At 46.3% G+C, this 27,582-nt stretch overlaps 1 protein-coding gene across 2 annotated transcripts in view; it reads right to left on the bottom strand.

Annotated features, from left to right (window-relative positions):
• Nucleotides 1–27,582, bottom strand: part of LOC119962139 (contactin-associated protein-like 5) — a 1,052,391-nt gene that overhangs the window by 560,824 nt on the left and 463,985 nt on the right. For both annotated transcript variants that reach the window (XM_038790062.1, XM_038790063.1), the window contains exon 8: nt 18,506–18,767. In XM_038790062.1, coding sequence (XP_038645990.1) covers nt 18,506–18,767 — 262 coding nt within the window. The remainder of the gene's footprint in view (nt 1–18,505; nt 18,768–27,582) is intronic.

The following is a 27,582-nucleotide window of genomic DNA, read 5'->3' as shown; positions in this document are numbered from 1 at the left end:
CAAAACAAGGTGCTGTATAGAGACAGAATGGTATCATTTGACTTGTACTAAATTGATGTAAGAGTAGGGCCAGTCAAGGACAGCGGTGGGAAGTTGTGTGTGGAGGCTGAAGAGATAAGCGAGATACTAAATGAATACTTTTCGTCAGTATTCACTCAGGAAAAAGATAATATTGTGGAGGAGAATGCTGAGCCCCAGGCTATTAGAATAGATGGCATTGAGGTGTGTAGGGAAGAAGTGTTGGCAATTCTGGACAAGGTGAAAATAGATAAGTCCCCGGGGCCTGATGGGATTTGTCCTAGGATTCTCTGGGAAGCCAGGGAAGAGATTACTGAGCCTTTGGCTTTGATTTTTAGGTCATCATTGGCTACAGGAATAGTGCCAGAGGACTGGAGGATAGCAAATGTGGTCCCTTTGTTCAAGAAGGGGAGTAGAGATAACCCCGGTAACTATAGGCCGGTGAGCCTAACGTCTGTGGTGGGTAAAGTCTTGGAGAGGATTATAAAAGATACGATTTATAATCATCTAGATAGGAATAATATGATTAGGGATAGTCAGCATGGTTTTGTGAAGGGTAGGTCATGCCTCACAAACCTTATCGAGGTCTTTGAGAAGGTGACTGAACAGGTGGACTAGGGTAGAGCAGTTGATGTGGTGTATATGGATTTCAGTAAAGCGTTTGATAAGGTTCCCCACGGTCGGCTATTGCAGAAAATACGGAGGCTGGGGATTGAGGGTGATTTAGAGATGTGGATCAGAAATTGGCTAGTTGAAAGAGAGTGGTGGTTGATGGGAAATGTTCAAAATGGAGTTCAGTTACGGGTGGCGTACCACAAGGATCTGTTCTGGGGCCGTTGCTGTTTGTCATTTTTATAAATGACCTAGAGGAGGGCGCAGAAGGATGGGTGAGTAAATTTGCAGACGACACTAAAGTCGGTGGAGTTGTAGACAGTGCGGAAGGATGTTGCAGGTTACAGAGGGACATAGATAAGCTGCAGAGCTGGGCTGAGAGGTGGCAAATGGAGTTTAATGTGGAGAAGTGTGAGGTGATTCACTTTGGAAAGAATAACAGGAATGCGGAATATTTGGCTAATGGTAAAATTCTTGGTAGTGTGGATGAGCAGAGGGATCTCGGTGTCCATGTACATAGATCCCTGAAAGTTGCCACCCAGGTTGATAGGGTTGTGAAGAAGGCCTATGATGTGATGGCCTTTATTGGTAGAGGGATTGAGTTCCGGAGCCATGAGGTCATGTTGCAGTTGCACAAAACTCTAGTACGGCCGCATTTGGAGTATTGCGTACAGTTCTGGTCGCCTCATTATAGGAAGGACGTGGAAGCTTTGGAACGGGTGCAGAGGAGATTTACCAGGATGTTGCCTGGTATGGAGGGAAAATCTTATGAGGAAAGGCTGATGGACTTGAGGTTGTTTTCGTTAGAGAGAAGAAGGTTAAGAGGTGACTTAATAGAGGCATACAAAATGATCAGAGGGTTAGATAGGGTGGACAGCGAGAGCCTTCTCCCGCGGATGGAGGTGGCTAGCACGAGGGGACATAGCCTTAAATTGAGGGGTAATAGATATAGGACAGAGGTCAGAGGCGGGTTTTTTACGCAAAGAGTGGTGAGGCCGTGGAATGCCCTACCTGCAACAGTAGTGAACTCGCCAACATTGAGGGCATTTAAAAGTTTATTGGATAAGCATATGGATGATAAGGGCATAGTGTAGGTTAGATGCCCTTTAGTTTTTTCCATGTCGGTGCAACATCGAGGGCCGAAGGGCCTGTACTGCCCTGTATCGTTCTATGTTCTAAGTGGCAAGCAAAAGCCATTCAAAACAAAGCTCTCCACACATGGAATGCATCAGAAATTATAGTGAAACCCCTCAGATTGAATAAACTTCACAGCAAACAGCTCTAATCTACAGATGTGGAGATGCCGGCGTTGGACTGGGGTGAGCACAGTAAGAAGTCTTACTACTTAGTAAGACTTCTTACTAATCTACAGAGACAGAGCTTTTTTCCATGCATCTTTTATTCTACCCCTGAATGGGAACTTCAGGAAATGCTGTCGGCGGCCTTCCCGGTTACTTGTGCAACAACCGTAAAATTGCACAGATAATGCAAAATTGCTTCCAATTGATAAAGTAATGGTCTTGTTTGGTCCTTTCAGAGTCGGTGGGCATGCCTCCGACTCCCACATATGCCCATTGAACATATCACTTGTGTGTGCAGGGACGCATATCTTCTTGCATGATTTTAAAAAAAGAGCAACCAATTTAATTTTTCCAATTAAGGAGCAAATTAGCATTGCCAATTCACCTACCCTGCACATCTTTGGGTTATGGCGGCAAAACCCACGTAAACACGGGGAGAATGTGCAAACTCCACATGGACAGTGACCCAGAGCCGGGATCGAACCTGGGACCTCGGCACCATGAGGCAGCAGTGCTATCATCTGCGCCACTGTGCTGCCCCTTCTTGCATGATTTAATGCGAGTTTGGGTCAGGCACGTTTCCTGGCTTATATGGTTTCGGTCCCACCTTGATGTTGAGAAGGGGTGACACAGCACCCATGAAGAAAATGGTGCCCTGATCCACGATTAATACAACACTAAATAATCCCTCAAAATGTTCCTTCAAACCTCCAAAAGACTAAACACCTTTAAACAGAAACACATCAGGTTAAAGACATTACTATTATGAGTTTAAATCACCCAAGTGATTCAGAGATAGTCTTTCATGGCAGAGATCACAGCAGAATCCAGCTCACTGCAAAACACAGACACACCCAAGCTCTTTTTCTTCATGCAGCTCTCAGCAAACCAGCCAGGCACTTTTCAGCTGCTATCTTAAACTGAAACTAAAAGCAGAAATGAGCTCAACTCAGCAACCCCCACCCTTTGACATCATTTCAGTAATATGAGCTGCTACATTTCTTAAAGGTACATTGCTTAAACCTCCATTTCTTAAAGGTACTCTCACATGACACCGCCTAAAAACACACAAAGCCCCCCCCCCCCCCGCCCCCCCGCCCCCGAGTATAAGAAGGACCCCACCATGTGTTCGCTCTCTTGGATTCAGCTCTCAACTGGAGAGACCCCTCCACCTGCACCACCAGAAGCAAGTTCAGGTTCAACGCTCGCTACCAGACGGATGACCATAGCTACACTCCTGCTACCACTTTGAACCCAACAGCCTCAGGTCCGAATAACGGCCACTGTTCCTTTGACCTAAGCAGGTACCTGAAGTTAAGTATCGGTGTTAGTGATAGACATAGTTTAGCCTGTAGTGCTATTATGCATGAGTAAATCATACTGTGTGTAAATAAAGTACCATTGACTTTGAAGTAACTAACTAGTGTATTGGCTCTTTGATCGATATTTGGTTGAACCTTGTGGCGGTATTAAGAGATACCTGGGGACTCTGAAAGCATATTCTTATTTAAGATTAAGAAAGGCGACCTTATTAACCGCCATATTTATAGCCACTAAAAGAGAGCAACATGACTGGTGACCTCTGACAGGACTCGACCTAGAAGTGACTTTGTCACTCCGAGAGAACCCAACTGAATTCAAAACCCAATTGGAAAAAATAAAAACCACAAGCGTAAGACCTGTATCGATCAAACCTCCAAGATTCGGAAGTGTGTAATTTGCACGCGTACTAACAAGGGATATATGGTAACCTCGATAGATTTTGTTGCATAAAACTGTCGGGAGTCTAGTAGACCGGAAAATAGCTTAAGCCGTACCCGTGTTTGCATCACTGCTTTATTCCCCCCCTGTTCCAAATTAACAGTAGAAATCCAGAGATTACAGTAGGGATGGCAATGAAGGCAATGGAACGCCTTATGCATCCACAAGAGTTCGAGGTCGCAGCGACCAATAAAGCAGAGCAGTGTCCCATATGGGAAGAGGAGATTAGGAAGTATCTAAAAAAGAAAGGATGGCCCCTTTGGAACGAATCTTGCACAAATGTCTCCGCAGAGAGATTCGAGACAGAGAGAAGAATAGTGAGGGAGACGTCACCGAATGCAAAAAAGTTAATAAGCAACTTAGAGAGCAGTAAGCAGCGAAGGACAAGGAGATGGCTGATGTCAAACAGGCACACCAATCTTGTCTCGCTCACCTAAGCAGCTTTCAGTCCCAGTACGATAAGGCCTATCTTATGGTATTGGTAAGAGAAGAGGCAGAATTTCAAATCGAGCAATTAAAGATGCAATATAAGGATTTAAAGGAAGCCCTACGAGCACTCCACAGTTCCACCACGGAACAAAGGCAGAGTTCGGTGGACCACACCAAATGCCGAAAGCAAATTGCAGACCTGCAATCCCTGCTCCCAATGCAAAATGGTTTCCAAGGTACATTTGGACCCCAGCTAGATCAGGAAAGTGGCCCTGATTGGCAGGAGCTAAATGAAACTACCCACCACTATGTGCATGGAGCGTGTACCAGAAAAGGAAAGCACCCCCACCCCAACTGCACAGGTAGTGCACAACCCCATGTCCCCTGTCACCACACAATGCAGGGCCACAACAGACGGAGACCCCGATTTTCTGTACACCACCCCATTAACCGTCACCCAATTAAGGGATGCGTGTGAAAAAATCAAACCGTTCCAACCCACATCGGACCCACACCATTATTTTGCGAGAATTAAGCAACAGGCGACCATGTACGGCCTGGATGAAAAAGAGCAAGTTAAGCTCACAGTTTTGAGCCTCGACCCCTCAGTCGTGGCAGCCCTTCCTGGCCCACAAAATGTAGGAGGAGGTACCCTCCAAGAAATGCATGCAGCAATCCTAGATGCAATCGGCTACAATAAGGGATGTGCCGTTGAAGGACTCAATAAATGCAGACAGAAAAAGACCAAGCACCCAACAGTGTTTGCTGCACGCCTTTGGACCCATTTCACTGCAGTATTTGGAGAGTTAGTCTGCACCCATTTGACACCAAAAAATATGGCCAAATGGACCTGTATCCTAGTCTCCCACGCGACCGAAGCAGGACAGAGAGCTTGCGCCAGTTATGACCCCTCAGACGACACACATAATGAGAAATGGGTATTAAAGAGATTATCCCGAGCTTGGGAACAGTCCATTCAGGGAAGGTCAGAACAAGGAAAAGTAGAGGAAGAGCAGGCAGATGCTAACATGCATCCAGTCAGGACACATCAAAACCCTGCATGGGTAAACGATGGAAGAAACAGCCCACAGCAGCCTAAATCATACGAACGTTATAATTGTGGACAGTTAGGACATTATGTCCGAGAGTGCAATGCCACCCAAAAACAGCAGCGAAACCAGCAGGCAAATGCCCCAAATAAGAACAAAGCCAAGCCCATTCAGTGTTAGCGCCCGTTCTGAGAACGCAGACATAGAACATAGAACATAGAACGATACAGCGCAGTACAGGCCCTTTAGCCCTCGATGTTGCACCGACATGGAAAAAATCTAAAGCCCATCTAACCTACACTATGCCCTTATCATCCATATGCTTATCCAATAAATTTTTAAATGCCCTCAATGTTGGCGTGTTCACTACTGTTGCAGGTAGGGCATTCCACGGCCTCACCACTCTTTGCGTAAAAAACCCACCTCTGACCTCTGTCCTATATCTATTACCCCTCAATTTAAGGCTATGTCCCCTCGTGCTAGCCACCTCCATCCGCGGGAGAAGGCTCTCGCTGTCCACCCTATCTAACCCTCTGATCATTTTGTATGCCTCTATTAAGTCATCTCTTAACCTTGTTCTCTCTAACGAAAACAACCTCAAGTCCATCAGCCTTTCCTCATAAGATTTTCCCTCCATACCAGGCAACATCCTGGTAAATCTCCTCTGCACCCGTTCCAAAGCTTCCACGTCCTTCCTATAATGAGGCGACCAGAACTGTACGCAATACTCCAAATGCGGCCGTACTAGAGTTTTGTACAACTGCAACATGACCTCATGGCTCCGGAGGTCAACACACCATAGGCCTTCTTCACAACCCTATCAACCTGGGTGGCAACTTTCAGGGATCTATGTACATGGACACCGAGATCCCTCTGCTCATCCACACTACCAAGAATTTTACCATTAGCCAAATATTCCACATTTCTGTTATTCTTTCCAAAGTGAATCACCTCACACTTCTCTACATTAAACTCCATTTGCCACCTCTCAGCCCAGCTCTGCAGCTTATCTATGTCCCTCTGTAACCTGCAACATCCTTCTGCACTGTCTACAACTCCACCGACTTTAGTGTCGTCTGCAAATTTACTCACCCATCCTTCTGCGCCCTCCTCTAGGTCATTTATAAAAATGACAAACAGCAACGGCCCCAGAACAGATCCTTGTGGTACGCCACTCGTAACTGAACTCCATTCTGAACATTTCCCATCAACTACCACTCTCTGTCTTCTTTCAACTAGCCAATTTCTGATCCACATCTCTAAATCACCCTCAATCCCCAGCCTCCGTATTTTCTGCATTAGACGACCGTGGGGAACCTTATCAAACGCTTTACTGAAATCCATATACACCACATCAACTGCTCTACCCTCGTCTACCTGTTCAGTCACCTTCTCAAAGAACTCGATAAGGTTTGTGAGGCATGACCTACCCTTCACAAAACCATGCTGACTGTCCCTAATCATATTATTCCTATCTAGATGAATATAAATCGTATCTTTTATAATCCTCTCCAAGACTTTACCCACCACAGACGTTAGGCTCACCGGCCTATAGTTACCGGGGTTATCTCTACTCCCCTTCTTGAACAAAGGGACCACATTTGCTATCCTCCAGTCCTCTGGCACTATTCCTGTAGCCAATGATGACCTAAAAATCAAAGCCAAAGGCTCAGCAATCTCTTCCCTGGCTTCCCAGAGAATCCTAGGATAAATCCCATCCGGCCCCGGGGACTTATTTATTTTCACCTTGTCCAGAATTGCCAACACTTCTTCCCTACGCACCTCAATGCCATCTATTCTAATAGCCTGGGTCTCAGCATTCTCCTCCACAATAATATCTTTTTCTTGAGTGAATACTGACGAAAAGTATTCATTTAGTATCTCGCTTATCTCCTCAGCCTCCACACACAACTTCCCACCACTGTCCTTGACTGGCCCTACTCTTACCCTAGTCATTCTTTTATTCCTGACATACCTATAGAAAGCTTTTGGGTTTTCCTTGATCCTACCTGCCAAAGACTTCTCATGTCCCCTCCTTGCTCGTCTCAGCTCTCTCTTTAGATCCTTCCTCGCTTCCTTGTAAATATCAAGCCCCCCAACTGAAACTTCACGCCTCATCTTCACATAAGCCTCCTTCTTCCTCTTAACAAGAGATTCCACTTCTTTGGTAAACCACGGTTCCCTCGCTCGACCCCTTCCTCCCTGCCTGACTGGTACGTACTTATCAAGAACATGCAATAGCTGTTCCTTGAACAAGCTCCACATATCCAGTGTGCCCAACCCTTGCAGCCTACTTCTCCAACCAACACATCCTAAGTCATGTCTAATGGCATCATAATTGCCCTTCCCCCAGCTATAACTCTTGCCCTGCGGGGTATACTTATCCTTTTCCATTACTAACGTAAAGGTCACCGAATTGTGGTCACTGTTTCCAAAGTGCTCACCTACCTCCAGATCTAACACCTGGCCTGGTTCATTACCCAAAACCAAATCTAATGTGGCCTCGCCTCTTGTTGGCCTGTCAACATATTGTGTCAGGAAACCCTCCTGCACACATTGTACAAAGAATGACCCATCTAATGTACTCGAACTATATCTTTTCCAGTCAATATTTGGAAAGTTAAAGTCTCCCATAACAACTACCCTGTTACTTTCGCTCTTTTCCAGAATCATCTTCGCCATCCTTTCCTCTACATCCCTAGAACTATTAGGTGGTCTATAGAAAACTCCCAACAGGGTGACCTCTCCTTTCCTGTTTCTAACCTCAGCCCATACTACCTCAGAAGAAGAGTCCCCATCTAGCATCCTTTCCGCCACCGTAATACTGTCTTTGACTAGCAGCGCCACACCTCCCCCTCTTTTGCCCCCTTCTCTGAGCTTACTAAAACACCTAAACCCCGGAACCTGCAACAACCATTCCTGTCCCTGCTCTATCCATGTCTCTGAAATGAAAATGAAATGAATGAAAATCGCTTATTGTCACGAGCAGGCTTCAAATGAAGTTACTGTGAAAAGCCCCTAGTCGCCACATTCCGGCGCCTGTCCGGGGAGGCTGGTACGGGAATCGAACCGTGCTGCTGGCCTGCTTGGTCTGCTTTAAAAGCCAGCGATTTAGCCTTGTGAGCTAAACCAGCCCCTGGTGAAATGGCCACAACATCGAAGTCCCAGGTACCAACCCATGCTGCCAGTTCCCCTACCTTATTTCGTATACTCCTGGCATTGAAGTAGACACATTTCAAACCACCTACCTGAACACTGGCATCCTCCTGCAAAGTCAAATCTGTGCTCCTGACCTCTATACTCTCAATCTCCCGTACCCCAAAACTACAATCCAGGTTCCCATGCCCCTGCTGAATTAGTTTAAACCCCCCCAAAGAGCACTAACAAATCTCCCCCCCAGGATATTGGTGCCCCTCAGGTTCAGATGTAGACCATCCTGTCTATAGAGGTCCCACCTTCCCCAGAAAGAGCCCCAGTTATCCAGAAATCTGAATCCCTCCCGCCTGCACCATCCCTGTAGCCACGTGTTTAATTGCTCTCTCTCCCTATTCCTCATCTCACTATCACGTGGCACGGGCAACAACCCAGAGATAACAACTCTGTTTGTTCTCGCTCTGAGCTTCCATCCTAGCTCCCTAAAGGCCTGCCTGACATCCTTGTCCCCTTTCCTACCTATGTCGTTAGTGCCAATGTGGACTACGACTTGGGGCTGCTCCCCCTCCCCCTTAAGGACCCGGAAAACACGATCCGAGACATCACGTACCCTTGCACCTGGGAGGCAACATACCAAACGTGAGTCTCTCTCGCTTCCACAAAATCTCCTATCTGTGCCCCTGACTATTGAGTCCCCAATTACTAATGTTCTACTCCTTTCCCCCCTTCCCTTCTGAGTAACAGGGACAGACTCCGTGCCAGAGGCCCGTACCCCATGGCTTACCCCTGGTAAGTCGTCCCCCCCACAAGTATCCAAAACGGTATACTTGTTACTCAGGGGAACGACCGCAGGGGGTCCCTGCACTGACTGCTTCTTCCCAGTCCCTCTTACAATTACCCATCTATCTCCAGTCTTTGGTGCAACTACTTCCCTGAAGCTCCTATCTATGACCCCCTCTGCCTCCCGAATGATCCGAAGTTCATCCAGCTCAAGCTCCAGGTCCCTAACACGGTTTTTGAGGAGCTGGAGTTGGGTGCACTTCCCACAGATGAAATCAGCAGGGACACTGACGGCGTCCCTCACCTCAAACATTCTGCAGGAGGAGCATTGTACTGCCTTCCCTGACATCACCTCTAGATTTAAAAAAAAAAACAAGAAAAAGAAAAAGAAAGGAAGAGCTTACCTGATATTACCTCAAACCCTGCTCCCGCTGAAAGGTAAGCAAATTTAAAGGCACTCACTCACCTTCACGACAGGCCCCTGCTCCCGCTTCCCAACCACCGTGGGGTGGGGGGGTTGGTTAGAGGAGGAGGTACGGTGGGAAACACTCACGAAGTGTTTCGGGTTTAACTGTCACTTGCCAACATCCTCTCCACAAACCACCTTCAACTTAGGCTGACCGCACTGCACGTATGCAAATTTCCCCAGAACAGCTGATCAGTAGCTCTGCTCTGCTGCCCTCTGCTGGATGATTGCCTTCACTCAAATTCCTCGGGTCTCCTTCGCAGATTCACCTTCAACTTAGGCTGACCGCACTTCACGTATGCAAATTTCCCCAGAACAGCTGATCAGTAGCTCTGCTCTGCTGCCCTCTGCTGGATGATTGCCTTCACTGAAACTCCTCGGGTCTCCTTCGCAGATTCACCTTCAACTTTGTCTGACCGCACTGCACGTATGCAAATTTCCCCAGAACAGCTGATCAGTAGCTCTGCTCTGCTGCCCTCTGCTGGATGATTGCCTTCACTCAAACTCCTCGGGTCTCCTTCGCAGATTCACCTTCAACTTAGGCTGACCGCACTGCACGTATGCAAATTTCCCCAGAACAGCTGATCAGTAGCTCTGCTATGCTGCCCTCTGCTGGATGAACGGCACCAATTGACGGTGTTCGGACTCCCCAACTTGGGTCTGCGATACCCTTTGGGACAAGTCTGGAAGACCGGTAGTAGCAGGCACAGTCCGGGGACACACCGTAGAAGTTCTTTGGGACACAGGAGGGTCCCGTATCACATTACATTCCTCCACAATGTTCCAACGGGATACATGGCCCACTGCAGACACCATTACCCTCAGCGGCTTCACAGGACACTTACAGCAGGGACACATTACGGCCCCTGTGGCTATTCAGATAGGCAACATTGAGACAAAATACCCCGTTGTTCTAGTAGATCTACCCCAGACAGTCGAACACATTTTGGGGATAGATTTCATGAGCTCCCACAATCTTTCGTTCAACCCCGTCAACAGATGTGTGTGGAGAATTGCAAAGGCAGCACGAGCCCCCGACATGCTCACAGTTGGAGACTACGCACACAGGATTAGCGCAGTAGGAGACTTCTGGTTTGACCCACGAACCATTAGTCAAGTCAAAGAAGTTAGAGATGTTTTACAGAAACACAAAACATATTTTGCCCAGCACAAGCACGACTGCGGCAGGATCGCAGGTTTAGTTAACATCACAGGTCCCGATCCTAAACCCCAGAAACAGTACGGTTTCCCCCAACAAGCAGAGGGAGAAATTGGAAAAGTCATCCAAAGTTTACTTGACCAAGGCGTACTTCATTCAGTAGCCTTAACTAACAATGCCCCAATTTGGCCCATAAGGGAACCCAATGGCTCATGGCGACTGACCTTCGATTATAGGGAACTAAACAAAGTGACCCCATCAGCAGCCCCCACTGAGGCCATGAGTCCCGTGACAATGTTAAACCAGGGACACCAGTCGAAATTTTTCACGGTTTTGGACATCAGCAATGGCTTTTGGTCCATTCCATTGGATAAAGGGTGCCAATGCAAATTTGCTTTCACCTTCAAAGGACAGCAATATACGTGGATGTGCCTACCACAAGGTGTACACAACTCCTCCTCCATTTTCCACAGACACTAAGCAAATGGATTAGCTAAATATTCCCGCCCCAAATTCCTTGTTCAGTATGTAGACGACTTACTCCTACAGACGGACACTGAGGGAGAGCACATTTCACTTCTCACCAAATTATTAGGACTCCTTCACGAAATCGGATGTAAAGTTACCCCCAAAAAGGCCCAGATTCTCCAGGAAAAGGTCATTTATTTAGGCACAGTTATCACCCATGGCAAACGCGAGATTGAGGAGAAAGGCCTTGACTCCATTGTTAAATTACCCTTGACCCATAATGTTACAGCCCTCCGGTCATTTCTAGGACTGGTTGGCTACTGCAGAAACAACATAGACAGTTTTGCCACGAAAGCAGCCCCTTCTTCCGAGCTCTGAAAAAAGCAAGCCCCATGGAAATGGCTTCCACAATACACGGAGGATGCCGTGGATGCATTGAAACATGCTCTGAGCACAGCTCCTGCTTTACAGGTACCAGATGCACTCTCCCCATACGCAATAGAGGTAGCATCCACCGACTGAACCCTTTCGGCCATGCTCCTTCAGGAAAGACACAATTGTTTAGGTCCCGTAGCATACGCCTCACAAGTTCTCGATCCGGTAGAGCAAAGATTTTCAGCCTGCCAAAGGCAGTTGTTCGCAACTTTTTGGGCTGTTCAGTACATTGCGTACATAACAGGACTCAACCCCATAACCATTTTGACAGAGCAAACCCCAACTCAACTTCTACTAGACGGTAGACTAAAGGATGGCACAGTCAGCCAAATTCGCGCAGCACTATGGACCCTACTCCTACAAGGACGGGACATTACGGTTAAAAGGACGAAGACACACACATTTCTAGCAGACAATTTACACAATGCAAGCACCCCACGTGAGTGTGAGATCATTACCACCAAGCACAATATAGGACTCTTTGTCCCCAAATCTGCTCCCCCAAAACCATGTACTACACCCAGAGGCCCCAGCACACAGGCACAGACTCAGCTCTTAGGATTTATGTGGATGACTCCTCCACAATGGTAAAAGAATCACAGGTTGTGGTATCTATGTAGAGGACGCGCAGGGACGCGCATTAGAAGAAATCTCACTGAAATTGCCTGGACGTCTAGGTTCGCAGGCAGCCGAATTAGCAGCCAAAGCCTACATTGTACAGGACCCCAACTCATTCCCGACTCCAGCTGACATATACTCCGACAGCCTATATGTCTGCAATAGGTTAACTAAGTTCCTACCCCTGTGGGAATCTAGAGGTTTTGTTTCCGCCGACGGAAAACCCCTACCCTCAGCCCCATTACTGCAGCATATCCTCATGACAGCTAAAGGCCGTAAATACGGTATCGTTAAGGTTCGCAGCCACCATTGTTCTTCCCCCCACGGTAATGTAAAGGCAGATGCCCTAGCAAAAGTATTTTCCAGACATGGTCACTTTTGGAATTCCCCCTAGAGTGCCCCAGTACACGTGGTTCAGGTCTCACAGACCAATATCCACGATTTAGCCTGATGCACTATCAATTACGACGAGACGAGAGTAGAATGTAATCGAGGCTTTATTACACAGAGAAGTGTGGACAACAGGCAGGGATCTACCCCCATACCTGTAGTACAGGGGCCTTACCGTAAAACCCATATATATGAAGTATATACATCAGTGGTGACTACCACATAGCCCAAGCTCAGAAGGAAGATGAAAAGCTCAGGGAAGTTTTAAAAGGTAATTCCCAGCCCCCTATGAGAAGTACAGAAACGCTTTAACAGCACACGATGGCATCATTTTAAAAGACGGTATTTATGTGGTCCCCACCCAAGATAGAAACCAGATTATCTGCCCCACCCATGAACGACCTATTCCTACTCTCCCCAACCAGTCCAGCCCATCCACGGACACCACTTCGACTCCACCCCCGACACACGACTCCGCCATTCCCTTCATTCGATTAGCACCGACAGCGACAGCACTGATACGTTAGACCTCATGGAACCGCCACACGATTTAAATTCTGCATCAGGCCCCACTCCCAGCGACTCCGAACAGGATATGTTTGACCCCTACGAGACCACTTATGTAAAAGACCCTGAACCGGAACCACCGCCCGATGACGATGAATTGCCCCCTACCGCCTCCAGCCTAGACAATTCCTAGCACCGTGACAATTCCTACAGACTCATCCGTAACGATGAGATGGACCTCACATTGGCCCAGGCCGCCTTGGCACAGCTACTCCAGGCAACCGGGAGAAGATGATGACTCAGAGTCTGACTCCCACCAGGCTAGCCCCTTTGCGACTCTTTTTACATCAAACAATGAGGTGTCCAGATGATGCGAAAAAGGAACCGATTGAGATTTACGGATCCTTCTTTCTGATGGACCCTGCCCGCTTTCTTGTTTCAGCTTGTTTTTTAAATGTTGAATGTTTGTATGTTGTTCGACTCATGATACAGCTTATTGATACATTCGTAACTACACTTCTGATTCAACGGCAATCATAAGAACCAGTTTATCCACAGTGAACACAAATTCTTTCCGTTGTTGTCCGGTCACCCACGCAGTGGAGTACGGCACTTGTCCCCGCACTGCCTGGGGACCCCTATCTGGTCAGCTAAGCTCGGGTAGTGCACCGACTGCACTGGTCACTGCCCTACCCGGGGATTCCACTCATTCTTGCCCCGCCACGGCCCACACACACCCCATTCGGCGCTTTTATTTAGAAACTCTTTTACTGTTTCTTAGGATGTGGTTTAAAGAATGCTCTTTGCCACAAATGTTTTTGATTTCCGGTGACTCTTAGGTCGCTATCCCCACATGCTATTTTCAAACACTTGGGTGAAACGATTTGCCACTGATGGAGAAATTGTCCACCCATTCAGCGCATCGACCACACAGCCTGCGAGACTGCTCGCACTGTGAGTATTTCTTTTTTGGATGTCTTGTCCCCAAAAATATTTGGTTTAAAAAAAAATGAGGGAGTCACTCATGGTGACAATTCAAATGGGCAATTGATGATAAAAGGAAAGACAGACAGACATACGAGATATTCAACAAGGTAATAACAGATATTATGCTTGTGTCTACAGGACATCCAAAACACCAGAAGACAGAGGAAGACCAAGAGAAAAATGAAGACGGACATAATGACCTACATTTGGATCATCGTGAGATCACTACAGTTGCGCGCGGAAGCAGCCACTGACACACCAACCTGGTGCAACAACCTCATAAAATGGTATTTCTTTCATTCATTGTGGAAGCCCTAATAGTGATAGCAATACTCTGCAATGTCATCCAGACACTGAGACTTTGAAAATGGTGAAGGAAAGCCTCCCACACTCCGGTATACACACTTAGACCCCCTATTTTCGGACTCCAGCAAACCCCCCACTCCCTCTAAATAAATAAAGTGCATTGATTATTTTTTTGGGTTTTGTTCTAATAAAGAAAGGATTTGAATTTTCTTTACTTGACCGCCAAGATACAGAGAAATGTAATTCTGCTATTGTATAGTTTTATAGTGTTTGTAAATTCTTTTTATTGGCTAAACAGCCTGAATATAGTTTAGAGGAAGATAGTTAGAGGTTCCCGTGTTTGAAGATAAAAATGAAATGCATGCTTGAATGTTATATTGCCCCATAAATAAAAGTAATTTAGGTAAAGGTTCAAATCCATAGGACAGAGTAGGATAGAACCTGTGCTTGATTGCGGGGGCTCGACTTAGGCAGAGAACAAAGAAGATTCAGTAATGTGATCCTTCACGCTTCGCATTGAGGATCATAAGGCGGGAGTGTAGCCATCTGGGATGGCCACTTCCAGCATATAACATGGACACTCGCAGAGCATACAGGGAAAAATGGACAATGCAAAGTAACAAGCAGGCACAGAGCCTAAATGTGTATTTAGAAGACAGACAGAACCAAAACCCTTGCACATTGATGGCCCATCTCCGATGAACAAAGACTAGTGCTCAGGTAGCCGATACCGTCCCAGGCATTCCGGCACCACTACCCCAGCAAGAAAATACACACAAAGCAAGGCCAACGGCCACTTCGGACACGCCCAGCCATCAAGGCACCCACCCCTTTATTGGGTCAGATCGATGGCAGTGATCGAGAAGCGGCCCAATTAATTGGGACCAAGTTTAAGGCCTACCTAAAAGCATGCAAAGCCCCCCTCGAGTATTTAAGAAGGAACCCCCTCCATGTGTTCCCTCTCTTGGATTTGGCTCTCAAGCGGAGAGACCCTTCCACCTGCACCACCAGAAGCAGTAAGTTCAGGTTCAACGCTCGCTACCAGACGGACGACCATAGCAATACTCCTGCTACCTCTTCGAACCCAACAGCCTCCGATCCGAACAAAGGCCACTGTTCCTCTGACCTAAGTGGGCACCCGAAGTTAAGTATAGGTGATAGTGATAGACATAGCTTAGCCTGAAGTGTTATTGTGCATGAGTAAATCATACTGTGTGTAAATAAAGTACCATTGACTTTGAACTAACTAACTGGTGTATTGTCTCTTTGATAGGTATTCAGTTGAACCTTGTGGCGGTATTGAGAGATACCTGGCGACTCAGAAAGCATATTCATAATTAAGATTAAGAAAGGCGACCTTATTAACCGCCATATTTATAGCCACTAAAACATAGCAACAGTCTGGTTAGTAAGTCTGGGGATGACACAAAGTTTGGTGGAGTTGCTGATATTGCCGAGGTTTGTCAGAGGATACAACAGGATATAGATAGATTGGAGATTTGGAAACAGAAATGGCAGGTGGAGTTTAATCTGGACAAATATGAGGTGAAATTATACTGTAAATGGCAGAACCCTTCGGAACATTAACATACGGAGGGATCTGGGCGTGCAGGTCCACAGTTCTCTAAAAGTGGCAACACAAGTGGCCAAGGTGATTAAGAAGGCATGTGTGATGTTTGCCTTCATCAGCCGGGGCATTGAATACAGGAGTTGGGAAACATGCTGTAGCTACATAAAAATATTGTTTGGCTGCATTTAGAGTATTGTGTGCAGTACTGTTCACCACATTATCAGAAGGGCGTGGAAGCTTTGGAGAGAGTGCAAAGAAGATTCACCAGGATGTTGCCTGGTCTTGAGGGTGTTGGCTATAAGGAGAGGTTGAATAAACTAGGATTGTTTTCACTGGAAAGATGGAGGCTGAGGGGAGACCTGATAGAGGTCTGCAAAATTATGAGAGGCAAAGACATGGTGGATAGCCAGAGACTTTTTCTAAAGGTGGAAGTGTCAATTACAAGGGGGCACAGGTTCAAGGTGAGAGGAGAAGATTTTAAGGGAGATGAGCGGGGTAAGTTTTTCATGTAGAGAGTGGTGGGTGCCTTGAACGCGCTGACATGGATGTGGTGGAACATTAGCAACATTTAAGAGGCATCTGGATGGATACATGAATAGGGAGGAAATAGAGGGATAGGGACTGAGTAAGGGCAGAAGGATTTTTTTCAGTTAGGGCATCATGATTGGCACGGGCTTGGAGGGCCGGAGGGCATGTTCCTGTTCTGTACTTTTCTTTGTTCTTATGATTGGCTTAATCAAAGCCATTGTACTCAGAGTAGTGCAGTGTGAGCGTTGCATTTGGAAAGATGACATTGTTTAGTTGAATTGTGAAACCCCAGCCCGTTCGAGCTATGCAGGTAGATGCAAAATATTTCATTGTGACATCTGAAGAACAGGCAATTTTCCCGGTGTCGTGGTCAACGTTTACCTTTAGCTGGAAACAGATTAAATGACATTCTTCTCCTTTACTGTTAGTGGGACTTTGCTGTGAGGGAATTAACTTCTGTCACAGCACTGACTATATTTCAAAAGGTTAAGCAGCCCCAGGCGAAGTAATTGCAGGCATTCTACTGCCAAGTGATTGCATCCCTCCGATTGAAACTTGCAACACTCAACGTCCTCAGATATGGAAATGGGCCACGGCTTGGAAATTGGGGTGGGGGCAGGGCAAAGCTGGGGGCTGCACCGATGGGTACATTGGGTCGGGGTGGGTAGGGGGGTCTGGAGGTGGAGGGGAGATCATTCTTCAGTCATGGACAAATATGGTGAGAATAAGCCAAGCCCACACTTGGCTAACATGTCAGTCAGGGATCAGTCAGAATTCCATGCCTAAATCAAAAGATTGGAGGTTTAAGTTGCACTCTGGAGACTTGAGCACATGATCCAGGTTGACTCCACAGTGCAGTGCTGAGGGGGCTTTGCCCTGTTGGAAGTGTCACCCTTTGACTGCGACATTAAACAGAGGCATGCCTTCCTTTTCGGGTGAATGTAAATAATCTCATTTTCCTCTTTTAAAGAGGGACAGAGGAGAAACTCCTCTGTATCCTGGCTATGGGTTGCATGCTGGCGTAGTGGTTAGCACTATTGTTTCACAGCTCCAGGGTCCCAGGTTCAATTCCCCGCTTGGATCACTGCCTGTGCAGAGTCTGAACGTTCTCCCCGTGTCTGCGTGGGTTTCCTCCGGGTGCTCCGGTTTCCTCCCATAATTCTCGAAAGACGTGCTGTTAGGTAATTTGGACATTCTGAATTCTCCCTCTGTGTATCCGAAAAGGCACCGGAATGTGGCCACTAGAGGCTTTTCACAGTAACTTCATTGCAGTGTTAATGTAAGCCTACTTGTGACAATAAAGATTATTAAAATTAACATTCGTCCCACAATCAACATTACTAAAGAAACAGATTTTCTGATCCCACCGCTATATCAGGAACCCTGGCTGTGCAGAGCTTGGCTGCTCGATTGCAAACAGTGACTATAATTCAAAGGCAACTGCAAAGCACTTTGGGATGTCCTGAGGATGTGAAAGATGCTATATAAATGCACTTTTCTTTCAGCCCCTCATGTTCTTTTCCTTAATGGACATTTTCTTTATGACCAATAGGCCAATACACCCTGGGCTCTGGACAGCTAGATGTTCCAGTCTTTTACCTCCTTGGGACCTCAGCTTGTTTGCTTGATTGGAACCATATAAACGTATTGCCATCTGACACTTAGTTCCCTGTGCAAATATATATAGGCTGGGTCCATGATTGACAGTTTAGACCTCCCAAATTGATGCCCTGAATTCCAGGTATTGAAGCTGTAGGGCTCCATGATAAATCGTTCTGAAACCTTCACAAAACTAATTTTCTTCAAAGTACTCAAGCATTAATGCCAAACCATTTCCACAACCCCGTAGGAAGAAAAAAAATAAATTGTCTGCCAAAATGCCTTCCTAAAACCTAAGAGATTTGTCTGACTTTCAGCTTCAATATTTGTGCTCTCGCCGAACGTGAAGTAATCAACTGTTGTAATTACCTGTGGCGATGTCAGTTTGGGTCCTTGACAGTTTCAGAATGGTTATTTTCAGCTTTCCATCACGGAGATGAATCTGCAGAGCTCCAGATGCTTCACGAAGTCCATTGTGCAGCAACAGGCCATCCTTGTTCCATGTGCGAAATTGGAAGCTGACAGACAGCCCTTCCATTTGAGGTGAGCCAGGCAGCAGCAGGTAACTACTGGATGTCATGAACGTGACCGGAATAATGTGCGGCTCTGAGCATGAAAAACTGACATTGCCCTGAAGAAACATGAAGAGAAGAAGAAACACATAAATAATGACTGTCCTGTTTTTTTTAAGAGAAGTAAAAAACATTGATTGAGTAAATAAGTGTCAGGATTCTTTGTGAATCAAGATTGAATGAAAAAGAAGAACATTTTTCATCTCTGATGTGGAGATGCCAGCGCTGGACTGGAGTGGGCACAGTAAGAATTCTTACAACAACAGCTAAAAGTCCAAAGGGTTTGTTTCAAATCACTAGCTTTCGGAGCACAGCTCCTTCATCATGTTTTCAATCTAGGTTTTAAGCACATTGAGGCTACCGCTAAGTTGTGACTCCAGGTCCAATGCGATCAGAATCTGAAAAGCACCAGGCCATAAATATTGCCCTTTAACATGTCTATTTCTGCCTGGCTTCATTTTCCTTAGGATTCTGCATTGGTGGTCCAGTCTTATTACAAGATGTTCTGATGTGCCCGTGGACCCAACGCAATTGGTTAGACTCTGGTCATCTGGATGTTTCACTGAAGTATTCCGACCTGTTCCAACTCATTTGTACCTCAGATTTCCTGCTGTCTCATCCAGGGAGTTGCTAACTCCTAATTCCATGACATGTACCGACATTGCAGGTTTTACCAGCATTATAAAACTGACATTCCACGGTGGAGCAGTCCACATGACTCGTTGTCAGATCCTAATTGTTAACGAAATGTACGTCTTTCGAGCGCAAGCTCAAACTGATGTGAACTCTAGAGCGTGACTAAATGCTTATCCAATGGCCCAGGATTTCAAAATGGTGGGTGAGCCCAGAAATCCCGCTCCTGAACAGGGCCTAACTATTTTTGCGCGGCTGGGACTGGTGTCAGGCCGGGGTACATGCAGAGATTTGCAGAGGCAGCTGGCTAGTTAAAGTACCAGCTGTCTCCGTGGAAGTGGGATTTTGGTCGGCTAGGAGGGGCTGATTAGACCAGGTAAGGGATAGTCGTATGTTCTGGATTTATTTGAATAGTGCAATGATGCAGACTTCACTAGAAACACAACAGGAATTATTAATAATAAGAACTGGGCAGCAGCCACTCGGTTGCACTTAGTCTCCTAATGTCTCCTGCCTAAGAGAGAACTCCACCCACTGGGGCCATTCCACACTTTGAGCCCTGATTTATCACCCAAACCATGTGAGCCGTACTCTGCTTTGTTACCCTTAAAGGAACAATCACCACATCCCTCTCTCTCTTTAACTCCTTTATACAATCTTCAATAACAAAGTTATTCAGCCCTAAATACTAACTAAACGTTCTATACCTGAGGTGGACAGTTATAAATCAAGTCTTTGAGGGTATTTTTCTGTTTTTGTGTATATGTGCCTGTAGCTTGTCAGCCTCCTGAGTGTCAATCGCAAATCCAGCAAATCCTGCACCATTTCTCATTGGAATCGATTGTGTTCCAGGTGGCGGCGTGCTTGCCCCTCAGTCCAGGTGCAGCGCCAGTTTTGCTGTCATGGAAGTCCACAAATTCTGCCCCAGTGTCAACACTTAGGATGGGATTCTCCGATCGCTGAATAAAACCGCGTTCGGCGATTTGCTGGAGTCTGCTTTACGCCGCAATGGAGCGGGCGGTGCCATTTTTCAGGTGATCTGCCCACTCAAAAAAAATGGCGTAATCGCTAAGTATGCCGCAAGCCATTGGAAAGGCCTCAGGACGTCACCTTAGGCCCTCCCCCGATGCTCCGCCCCCGATGGGCTAACTTCACGACGGCATCGGTCGCGTGTCCCCTCAGTTTATGGGTACCTCGCATGGCAGCTGCGGATTGTGTCCAGCGCCGCCACAGTCGGGGATGGGGGGGGGAGGGGGGGGGGGGGGGGTTGGGAGCCGTTCTGCTGACAGAGGAAGCTACGGCGGGGGCTGGGAGGGCTGGTGGGTGGAGGTCCAAGGTCCGGGGGTGGCGAGGGGGTTACAGGAGGACACTATCTGGCAGCCCGGGTCCACGCGCGGCCAGCGCCATGTTGTACAGTGCAGCCGCCGCAGGTCGCCGCTGTCCACGGACCCGGCCATTCTCTGCCCGTATCTACAGGTGAAGCCAGGGGCTTTACGTGGCACGGCTGCTGACCCCCCCCCCCCCCCCCCCCCGGATGGAGCATCGGTGCGGAGGCACCACCGACTTTTTGATCGTGAGACCAGATGCTTCCTCCAGACATAGCCGCAAAACCAGAGAATCTAGCCCATAGTCTCAGAAGCGGAGGATCTTCTCCAATAATTCCAGTGCTCTAACTTGATCCACTCCCAATTTCATATTATGCACTTAAAATGTTTTTTTAATGACGCATACAGGCACATATCAACACAATACAATAATGTCTTATGTCTTGACAGTTCTTTCATAACCTTGGCCTGCCACCTGTGAAGGAATGATCGTGGTACTCTGCTTCTGGTACTTAGGTCATTTGATAAAGTTTCTTCTCTTTCCAGCATTTCAATTCGGCATCTTTTTCATTGTCCATTTTATCATATTGGTTTTTGTGCGTTTCTATCAGTGTGACCATTTCAGCAGTCTTGTTCTGGCACTGTAATCTCAGCTTCTTTTCCTGTCTGAATTCTTGATTATGTGTCAATTTTCAGGTTTTTAATCTCTTTGGTTGATTTCTCATTGCTGTGTTTACTTTCTTCAAGCTCTTCACCTCAATTCTTCACTGAATTTATTCTTATTTTCTAGTTGATTTTTCATGCAGTTCAGTTTATTCCACATTGCCTCATTAATTTCACCTTCTTAATTATATTTTGTAAATTTTTGCAACCATTCTGAAGTTTTCTATCAGTCATTCCATCTTGTTGTTTTAGTGTCTTCCCCTGAGCTTTAATTCTTTTTGCTGATTTCTCTTTATGCTCTTTTTCTCTTTATGATTGCTGAAACGTAACACTGCAGGCTTTGCTCTGCCACGGGGTGCTTGTTAATTTCAGTTCCTTTATTTTCCTGCGCTTTGGGACAAAAGCATTGCTTTCTGTGTTCCTTTTGTAAAAAAAAACTTTGTACCATCTCTTTTTTTCAGTTTTCTTTTTAAAAATTAGCCACAGCCCTTTCTCTGCAAGTTATTTTCACTTTCTGTTCTTTATATGTTTCTAAACTTTTGACTGTACCGGCCAATTCATGTTTGTTATGCATCCGTCCCTCAGCCTCTCACGTGCAATGGGCATCATAGAACATAGAACATTACAGCGCAGTATAGGCCCTTCGGCCCTCAATGTTGCGCCGTCCTGTGAAACCCCTCTAAAGCCCATCTACACTATTCCCTTATCGTCCATATGCCTATCCAATGGCCATTTGAATGCGTTTAGTGTTGGCGAGTCCACTACTGTTGCAGGCAGGGTATTCCACGCCCTTACTACTCTCTGAGTAAAGAACCTACCTCAGACATCTGTCCTATATCTATCTCCCCTTAATTTAAAGCTATGTTCCCTTGTGCTGGACGTCACCATCCGAGGAAAAAGGCTCTCAATGTCCACCCTATCTAATCCTCTGATCATCTTGTATGCCTCAATTAAGTCACCTCTTAACCTTCTTCTCTCTAACGAAAACAGCCTCAAGTCCTTCAGCCTTTCCTCATAAGATCTTCCCTCCATACCAGGCAACATCCTTGTAAATATCCTCTGTACCGTTTCCAATGCTTTCACGTCCTTCCTGTAATGCGGCGACCAGAACTGCATGCAATACTCCAAATGTGGCCGCACCAGAGTTTTGTACAACTGCAACATGACCTCATGGCTCCGAAACTCAATTCCTCTACCAATAAAAGCTAATACACCGTACGCCTTCTTAACAACCCTCTCAACCTGGGTGGCAACTTTCAGGGATCTATGGACATGGACACCGAGAGCTCTCTGCTCGTCCACACTACCAAGAATCTTACCATTAGCCCAGTACTCTGTCTTCCTGTTATTCCTTCCAAAATGAATCACCTCACACTTTTCTGCATTAAACTCCATTTGCCACCTGTCAGCCCAGCTCTGCAGCTTATCTATATCCCTCTGTAACTTGTAACATCCTTCTGCACTGTCCACAACTCCACCGACATTAGTGTCATCTGCAAATTTACTCACCCATTCTTCTACGCCCTCCTCCAGGTCATTTATAAAAATGACAAACAGCAGCGGCCGCCAAAACAGATCCTTGTGGTACACCACTAGTAACTGGACACCAGTGAGAACATTTCCCATCAACCACCACCCTTTGTCTTCTATCAACTAGCCAATTTCTGATCCAAACTGCTAAATCACCCTGAATCCCATGCCTCTGTATTTTCTGCAATAGCCTATCGTGGGGAACCTTATCAAACGCTTTACTGAAATCCATATACACCACATCAACTGCTTTACCCTCATCCACCTGTTTGGTCACCTTCTCGAAGAACTCAATGAGGTTTGTGAGGCACGACCTACCCTTCACAAAACCATGTTGACTAACTCTAATCAAATTATTCCTTTCCAAATGATTATACATCCTATCTCTTATAAACCTTTCCAAGACGTTTCCCACAACAGAAGTAAGGCTCGCAGGTCTATAGTTACCGGGATTATCTCTACTCCCCTTCTTGAACAAGGGGCAACATTTGCTATCCTCCAGTCTTCTGGCACTATTCCTGTAGACAAAGATGACTTAAAGATCAAAGCCAAAGGCTCAGCAATCTCCTCCCTAGCTTCCCAGTGTTCTATAGTGCTGTTGCCATTTTAGAAGTTTGTCTTCGTGGTAATCTTTGGGCCAGTAAATACTAAGGCCGCGATTTGTGGTCCCACCACTGCCGGGCAATGCTGTGCATGGGACGGGAAGATTTGGAAAGCCCTTGACTTTTAATGGCTTTCCCAACATTCCTGTCTGCCCGCCCGCCCTTGAATATGTCCACAAGTTTTGAAGCTGGAAGATCCTGTCCACTGTAACAAACCTCACAATATGTTTCTACATGGGAGTTCTATCTCTTACTGTATTGTTTTATATGAAGAAGGGGACAGATCAAGATGTGTCAATGTGTTGTCCATCCACCCATTGGTACATGCTTTTTTTATTCGTTCATGTACGTGGATGTCGCTGGCTGTGCAGCATTTATTGCCCATCTCTAATTGCCCTTGAGGGGGCAGTTAAGAGTAAACCACATTTCTATGGGTCTGGAGTCACATGTAGGCTAGACCAGATAAGGATGACATATTTCCTTCCCCGAAGGTGATTAGTGCACCAGATGGGTTTTTAGGACAATTGACGATTGGTTTCATGGTCATCGTTGGACTTTTAATTCCAGATTTTTATTGAATTTAAATTTCACCATCTGCAGTGGTGGGATTTGAACTTGGAACCGCAGAAGATTACTCTGAGTCGCTTTACTAGTCCTATGGCAATACCACTATGCCACCGCCTATGCACACAGCACATCCTGTGACATCTGGAATGCAAACACGGCCGAAGTAGGGAATAGCAAATTATTAATTTTACCTGTATGAGTAACAGCCTCTCGAACTGCAATACCTACATCTATGTTTAAAACTATTGTGCGGATGAAGGCCTTACACCCAGCACTCATACTTGAGATGCATCTGCTGCCCTTCATCTGTCCATGGAGTCTGAACATTGAGCCTCCCTTAAAGTTAAGCTTGAATTGGTAACAGAAGATGCAAGTGCTCGGTATTTGAGATTTTGAACACTGGAACCTTATGTGAAGCAGCAGAGAAGGAAGTAGTTGTTGAATGCTGGCGCAGGCTCGGCCGAATGGCCGACTCCTGCACCAATTTTCTATGTTTCTATTGGGGAAAGAGAAATCTGTCCCATTGGGGTGGTTACAGCTGAACTGTGCTGGGACTCGTGTTCCAGCAAGCCACATAACGAGGGAAGGATAGGTGCGATTGAGAGCTGAAACGTTAAATCTATTTCTCTCCACTGATGCTGCTCGGCCTACTGAGTTTATCCAGCATTTTCTGTTTTTAGATGAGAGGAGAGGGTTTTAAAGAGACAAGGGGCAGCACGGTAGCATGGTGGTTAGCATAAATGCTTCACAGCTCCAGGGTCCCAGGTTCGATTCCCAGCTGGGTCACTGTCTGTGTGGAGTCTGCACGTCCTCCCCGTGTGTGCGTGGGTTTCCTCCGGGTGCTTCGGTTTCCTCCCACAGTCCAAAGATGTGCGGGTTAGGTGGATTGGCCATGCTAAATTGCCCATAGTGTCCTAAAAAGTAAGGTTAAGGGGGGGGGGGTTGTTGGGTTACGGGTATAGGGTAGATACGTGGGTTTGAGTGGGGTGATCATTGCTCGGCACAACATCGAGGGCCGAAGGGCCTGTTCTGTGTTGTACTGTTCTATGTTCTATGTAAGGGAGAAAAGTATTAATATGAGAAAGGAAAAACAGACCATGACAGGATGGAACAGAGAGTATGAAGAGTAGATCATAGTAGGTGTAGTAGTAGTAGGTGTAGTAGTAGTAGGTGTGAAGATAAGGCTGGAGGTTACAAAAATAATAAAATAATAAAACAACAGGCGCTCTGTCTGAAAGAGATGAACTGATGGCGCATATTGAAATGAGTAAGTGTAACCATTCCAGAAACATGGCTGCACATTGACATTGATTGAGACCAGAATATTGAAGGCTACGTGACATTTAGGAAGGACGGGAAGCTAGGAAACGGGTGGAGGAATGGTTCTGTTAATTAATGATGGTATTATAATACTCAACAGGGATGACCTAAGTTCAGGAAACCAGGATGTAGAAGAGGCTTGGGTGGAGATGAGAAAAGAGGAAGGTAGGAAGTCACTTGTGGGAGTACAGGCCCCTGAGCAATAACCATATGGTATGAGGAGGGGAAAAAGGAAGTAATAGTGGGAGTTTCTCAGAAAGGCATAGAAATAATCATGGAGGGCTTTAATCTACTATAGACTGGAAAAATCTATATCTGGATCTACTGGTCCCGCTGTGTCAATGGGATATTCCATTGAATCTCCCATTGAATCCATCCCATGCTGCCGGGAAACCAATGGTGGAGGTGCATTTGGGGACATTGGAAGATCCTGCCGGTGTGAAGATCTTGTCCAGAGTCTTTGAATATTCTTAAGGAAGGGGTAAATATTCTTGATAAGCAAGGGTTTGGAAGGTTATCGGGGTTAAGTAGGAATGAGGTAACAATCAGATCAGCCACAATCGTACTGACTGGCAGAGCAGGTGTGAAAGGTCGAGTGGCCTGCTCCTAATCTTAATTCATAGTTTGTTTGTTCATATGTTCATGGAGCTCTGTGTCCATGAACCAAGCTACTTTCCTGACCAGACACAGCAATGTTTCCTGCGCTGATGATCTGTTTCCGGTTCTACTTTATCTGTTCGCGGTTGTCGTTGGCTCGGCGAGTATTTATTCGCCAACACAAATGGCCATGGAGAAGGTGGCCGTGAGCTGCCTTCTTGAACCTCTGCAATCCATTTGCTTTTGGGTCTGCCTACGGTGCTGTTAGGAATGGGAATTCCCAAGACTACATGGCAGTAAATGAAGAGCGATTTATTTCCAAGTCACGAGTAAATATTTCAGCTTGTGAATAGGGTGACAATCAAACGGGCTGCTTTGATCGAGATGGTGTTGAGTTTCTTGAGTGTTGTTGATGCTGCACTCATCCATGTAAGTGGAGAGTGTTCCATCACACTCCTGATGTGTACCTTGTCGTGGTGGACAGGAATTGGGGAGTCAGGAGGTGAGTTATTCTCCACAAAATTCCCAACCTCTGACCTGCTCTTGAAGCCACAATAATCACATGGCTGGTGCAGTTCAGCTTCTGGTCAATGGTAACCCGCAGAATGTTGATGTGAGAGATCCAACTTGGTAATGCCATTGAATTTCAAGGGGAGATGGTTACATTTGACCTTGTTGGAGATGTCGTTGCCTGGCATTTGTGTGGCATTATTGTCATTTGCCACGTATCAGCCCAAAACTGAGCATTGTTCAGGTCTTGCTGCATTTGGACATGGACTGTTTCAGTATCTGAGATGTTGGGAATGCTGCTGAACATTGTGCAATCATCTGCAAATACCCCAACTTCAGGCCTTATGATGGAAGGGAGGTCATTGATGAAGCAGCTGAAGATGGTTGGGCCAAGGAAACTACTGCTGAGGAACTCCTGCAGTGATATCCTGGAACTGAGATAATTAACCTCTAACAATCAGAACCATTTTTATTTATGCTCGGTGTGACTCCAACCAGTGGAGAGTTTTCCCTTGATTCCCATTGATTTCAATGGGCCTCATCATGCACCTTTGGCCAACTGTGTTCACCACAGTCACAATTTGAATTCAGGCCTTCTTGGTTGCTGCAGGTGTATTACAGCAGCCAGCAGGATAGAGGACTGGTCTCCACTTGTGGATCTCCTGCACCAAGATATGAAGGTTCTGGGCAGTAGGACCTGTTACTATACACTGGGCTAGTGCACGGTCAATTCCAGCCCCACATACCCCAGAGTCACAACACAAGCGAATTGACCAAGCATTCTTATAAAAATACCTAAAATCTTTGGCCCTTGGCTGTCCAATAATTACAGTCACCAGGTTTACAAATGTAAACACAATACTGTTTATTTACAACAAGAACAATAATGTAATATGCAACTAGTATAGGGGCTGGTTTAGCACAGCGGGCTAAATAGCTGGCTTTCAATGCAAAACATGCCAGCAGCGCGGGTTCAATTGCCGTGCCGGCCTCCCCGAACAGGTGCTGAAATGTGGCGACTAGGGGCTTTTCACAGTAACTTCATTGAAGCCTACCTGTGACAATAAGCGATTGTTAGTACATTAGCAAATTCCCAAGCCCCACTTTAACTTTCCCCCACCCTCTAC

This window comes from Scyliorhinus canicula, chromosome 2 (genome assembly GCF_902713615.1).
Source record: "Scyliorhinus canicula chromosome 2, sScyCan1.1, whole genome shotgun sequence".
NCBI lineage: Eukaryota > Metazoa > Chordata > Chondrichthyes > Carcharhiniformes > Scyliorhinidae > Scyliorhinus > Scyliorhinus canicula.
This window is presented reverse-complemented; position numbering and strand designations above follow the sequence as displayed.